General features: G+C 42.9%; 1 protein-coding gene across 1 annotated transcript; it reads left to right on the top strand.

Annotated features, from left to right (window-relative positions):
- Positions 1-2,232: 2,232 nt before the first annotated feature.
- Positions 2,233-3,852, top strand: ANKRD34C (ankyrin repeat domain 34C; the record flags this gene model as incomplete). Its single annotated transcript, XM_081292784.1, has 1 exon — positions 2,233-3,852. One exon carries the CDS (start codon positions 2,233-2,235, stop codon positions 3,850-3,852), a length of 1,620 nt encoding a protein of 539 aa, XP_081148910.1.
- Between the last annotated feature and the right edge of the window lie 1,536 nt (positions 3,853-5,388).

The following is a 5,388-nucleotide window of genomic DNA, read 5'->3' as shown; positions in this document are numbered from 1 at the left end:
TATTTCCTCATATTTGTGAGCAAAAGTGTAATCCTCTTCTCTGTCCTCTGCCCCCTTTCACTTCAATCAGAGGGAGGATATAGCATTGCATTGTTAGAACTCTTCTGAATGAAGAGTAGGAGAATTCTGACATCTGCTGGAAGAGTGGGGACTCAGCCTGAAAAGAGGTGACTAGACTGATTTGTGTACACACACACACACACACACACACACACACACACACACACACACGTTTTAGTCAGCTTTTTCACTGCTTTGACCAAAAGACCTGACAAGAACAATTTTGGAGGAGGAAGTTTCAGAGATCTCAGTTCATCAACAGCCATCTCCCTTCCTCAGGGCACGAGCTGAGGCAGAACATCATGGCAGAGGAAAGCAGCTCAGGACATGGCCCCAGGAATCAGAAAGAGAGACTTCACTCAATAAGGACAATATATATACCCTAAAAACACGCCCCCAGGGACTCACCTCCTCCAGCCACAGCCTATGTGCCTACAATTACCATCCAGTTAATCCCTATCAAGGGATTAATGCACTTAATAAAGTTAAGACTCTCATAACCCAGTCCTTTCACCTCTAAATTTCCTTGCAATGTCTAACACAGGAGCTTTTGTGGGACACCTCACATTTAAATCACAACACACACACACACACATACACACACACCTATTTTCCCTCTATTAAAACAGTAGTACTGATTTATTTTAGGAATACAGTAAAAAAGAAGGAAATTAAACCCTATTAAGCCCCATGACCCAGAATAAGGAATAACTTGGCATGTTTCTTACTAGTCTTTTTATTACACCAAGAATGAATTAAACAATTATTGATGAGGTAACTCATTCACCATGTATGAATCATTGCCAAATGCTGAAATAAGCAGTAAACAAGGTAGACACAAACACTTCTTTTAGGAACTTAAATTTCTACATCTGTGATAAGTATTGTGCACTCAATACAACAATGCCTTGCATTTGAATCAGGAAAATGCAAATTAAAACCACACTGTGGTTTCATCTCACTCCAGTTAGAATGGCAACTATTAAGAATATACATAATGATAAATGCTGGAGAGGATGCAAGGGGAAAGGTACATGTATATGTTATTGGTAATACTATAAATTGGTACAACCACTCTAGAAATCAGTATGAAGATTCCTCAGAAGGTTAGGAATGAAACCACATGATCCAGCTATTCCACTCCTCAGTATTTTTCCCAAAGAACTGAAATCAGCAGACTGTAGTGATAACATGCATTCTGATGTTTATAGCAACACAATTCACCATAGCAAAGTTACAGGAATCAGCCTCGGTGTCAATTAACAGATAAATTAATTTTTTAAATGTGATACACACACACACACACACACACACACACACAAAGGAACAAAGAGGACTAAAATTATATCCTTTGTGAATAAATGGATGGAACTTGGGAACATCATGCTAAATGAAATTAGCCAAACTCAGAAAGTCAAGGGTCAAATGTTTTCCTTCATAAGCAAAACCTATAGGAGAAAAAGGAATAAAAGAAAAAGGGGAATATCATGAAAATAGAAGAGAGATCAATATTGGAGAAGTAAAGCATCAAGGAGAAGGGAGGAGAGAGGAAAAGGAAAACTGAAGAATAAAATTAACCAAATTATGCTATATGCATGAGTGAATATAACACAATGAATCCTACTTTTATGTATAATTATAAAGTACCAATCAAAAAATACACATATAAATAAAAATTGAAAAGACCAGAATAGAGGATGGGGAGAGAAGGAAAGGCAGGGAGGGAAAGGGGAAATACTGGGGAATTAATTGGAGTGAATTATGTGCACACATGAATATGTCACAATGAATCCCACTATTATGTATCATTATGATGCACTAATAAAACATTAAAAACAAAATTTTGCATTTGCAAAATAGTTAGTCCATGTTAGGCATTATGTTAACAGATTTTCATGTGCTTAAGTGTTTTACACACACCATCACAAGCAATCTTCATGATGATTGAGGTAGGTCACTACTACTCCTAGCCCCAATTATAGATAAAGAAATCACTCAGACACCTCAGACAACTGAGCCAAGCTGACACAGCTTGGGGACAGGCTAGGATCTCACTGTACCTGACCCTGTCACAGCCATGCTGCACACATCAGCAATAGAATACCTAACGTTTCCCCCTCTTCTTCCCTTGCTAGGTCTGACTGCCCTGGTGGCTGGAGATTCTAAGCCAATATGATGGATGATGACACGGAGTTGAGGACTGATGGAAACTCCCTTCTGAAGGCTGTGTGGCTGGGCAGGCTGCGGCTGACCAGACTCCTCCTGGAAGGGGGAGCTTATATCAATGAGAGCAATGACAAAGGCGAAACGGCTCTCATGGTGGCATGTATCACCAAACATGTGGATCAGCAAAGTATCAGCAAGTCCAAGATGGTGAAGTACTTGTTGGACAACAGGGCAGACCCTAATATCCAGGATAAGTCTGGAAAGACTGCTCTCATCCACGCTTGCATCAGAAGAGCCGGGGGAGAAGTGGTCTCCCTACTACTGGAAAATGGAGCTGACCCCAGCCTTGAGGATCGCAGTGGGGCTTCGGCTCTGGTTTATGCAATAAATGCAGATGACAAGGACGCATTGAAACATCTCATTGATGCCTGCAAAGCCAAAGGGAAGGAAGTGATTATTATCACAACGGATAAATCATCTTCCGGCACCAAAACCACTAAACAGTATCTTAATGTCCCTCCTTCACCCAAGGTGGAAGACCGACAGTCACCTCCACTGTGTGCATCTCCTTCTGACATTGAACTGAAGGCTCCAGGCCTGAGCTCTCCACCAAATGAAAAAGAGGATGACTTCTTCGGCCTCCAAACAGGACACCCAAGTGGCTGTAACACCTCTAAGATTCTCAGTGAGCCTGGGTCTCCCACTAGGAAAGTCAGCAACCTTCCCACCAGGAAAGTGGGGGCCCGCTTGCCCCAACTGAAGAGGCTCCAGTCTGAACCCTGGGGCCTGATTGCGCCGTCTGTGCTGGCAGCCTCCTCTCGTCAGGATGAGACCCACAGTGCCAGCACAGACAGTGAGGTCATCAGGAACCTCAGTGACATGTCTTTCCCTAAAAGGGGGCCCCTCTCCAGAACCAACAGCATTGATGGCAAAGACCCTGCCCTCTTCCCCTCAGTCCCAGAGCAGGCTCTGAAGGTTCCGGCCTCTTCAGCACCAGCATCCTGGAAAGCAGCCTATGAGAAAGGCCAGGCTCCCCACCCTCGTCTGGCCAGGAGAGGAGCTCTCTCTGTTGACCAAGAGAAAGGTGGCATGTGCCCACCGGGAGCCTCTGCTCTCAAAGAGCCAGCATCCCTCAAACGGCTGGAAAATGACCTCTATGACTTAGAGTTACAACCAGGGGCTGACTCACCCAGCTCCATTTCCCTCGAGCCAGGCAAAGGTCCCTTAGATAGAAAGAAGCTCAACAGCTCCCACTTGTCTCTTTTCCATGGCTCTCGGGAGTCCCTGGAATCCGTGCCCACCACATCCCCCAGCTCTGTGCGTCGCAGACCCCCGCATCTCCTAGAAAGACGAGGTTCTGGAACTCTGCTGCTAGACCGCATCACTCACACTAGGCCTGGCTTTCTTCCACCTTTAAATGTGAATCTGAACCCACCCATCCCCGATATTAGACCGAATAGCAAACCTTCTTCCCCACTTGCTAGTGGCTTAAAATCTATGGTTCCTGTTGCTCCAAGTTCACCAAAGAGAGTTGACTTGAGAAGCAAAAAGAAGCTCCTCAGAAGGCATTCGATGCAAATTGAACAGATGAAGCAGCTGTCGGACTTTGAAGAAATAATGACCTAGAAACCTTCAGGAAGGCTTCTCCTCACGTCTAAATCTAGGTAGTTTATGGAAGGGACCAAAATCTAGACCAACATAGCCATGTAGATCCTCTGTCTCTGCTCACTCCTCAATGCTGGTATGTGACCACTTCAGAAGACATGGGAACAGGGTGCTGCTTCACCTTTGAAATAAATTCAGGGATTATTTCACTTCTGAAATGATTATTTCGCTCCTGAAATAATCCCTGGGTTTTTACAGGCCTACTTGAAAAGAGTTCAGGATAATTGGATTTCAGAGATGAAATTACAAGAAAAAAATAACTCCCCCAAGGAAGACAACCTTTGCAGGTGACCCAGCAAGTATGGTGATCTAAACTGTGGATCCCAGTTACTTTCCTTCAGACAAACAGTAAATGTGAGTTGAAGTCATGAGATAGTATTACAGTATGCTATTCAGAGCCTATAAAGTAGCTAAAAAAAAAAGAAAGAAAAGAAAGAAAGAGAAAATGAGGCTTTATCATTTGTCCAAAATGTGCAAAAGCTCAAAACTAATCCCTAAGCTCCTGAATTTGGCATCTGAGCTCAGTTTGATGATAGAAGCAGGATCCCCCATGAGAGAGGGTCTGGTATGTGGGTCTTTCTTGCCTCTTGCTATTCTGCAGGCACTGTTAAGCATGGTTGAGTTCTGAAAGATCTCTTTTCAGATCCAGAGATGTTCACAGACTCATTTGGATGTGTTGTGAGTCCCTACATATCACATTTTCATGGCTCCATTCTAACATGTCATTGTAGATGGTGCCTCAAAGATGAATCTTTCTCCCAAGATGCAACTTTCACCAGATCCCTGTGCAGACATAGGCTCTGTGTTGAAATCTAGTAAAGAACAGTCAAAGAGAACTAATTTGGACTTGAATGTGACACAATTAGTGGAACATAACTACAAGAAATGTTACCAATTATTCTTAAGAAAACTTGATGAATACTATCAAAACCAGGATGATAGGTGATGATGGGATGTACTTGGATTGAAAAGTAAATTGGAGCCGAGCGCAGTGGTGCACACCTGTAATCCCAACAGCTCAGGAGGCTGAGGCAGGAGGACTACAAGTTCAAAACCAGCCTCAGCAATTTAGTCAGACCCTAAGCAGCTTAGTGAGATCCGGTCTCAAAATAAAAGATTAAAATAAGGGCTGGTGGGTGGGGGGCATGGCTCAGTGGTTAAGCACTCCTGGGTTCAATCCCTGGTACCAATAAATAAATAAAGGTAAAGTGTCTGGTCCTCAAGCTGATGGCAATGAGGACCATTTCATTTTCCAGCCTGAAAATTTTAGGGGATATCAAATGTCATTTCTCCTTCAGTTAATAGTTAATTCAAGAAAAATCCAGTTTCCTCTTTGCCTGAATTATGTAGGGGTTGGGAGATTCATAGGAATAATCTATACAATCCTTTGAAGAAATTAAGTCTCACTGAAAGACTCAAGTGTCTCCTTGATATCTCCAATGATTCTAAAAATCCTAGTTCCTAAATTTATTTGTAAAGTAAAAAAAAAAAATCCGT

This window comes from Spermophilus citellus, assembly GCF_964194105.1.
Source record: "Spermophilus citellus genome assembly, chromosome: 4".
NCBI classification, from domain to species: domain Eukaryota; kingdom Metazoa; phylum Chordata; class Mammalia; order Rodentia; family Sciuridae; genus Spermophilus; species Spermophilus citellus.
This window is presented reverse-complemented; position numbering and strand designations above follow the sequence as displayed.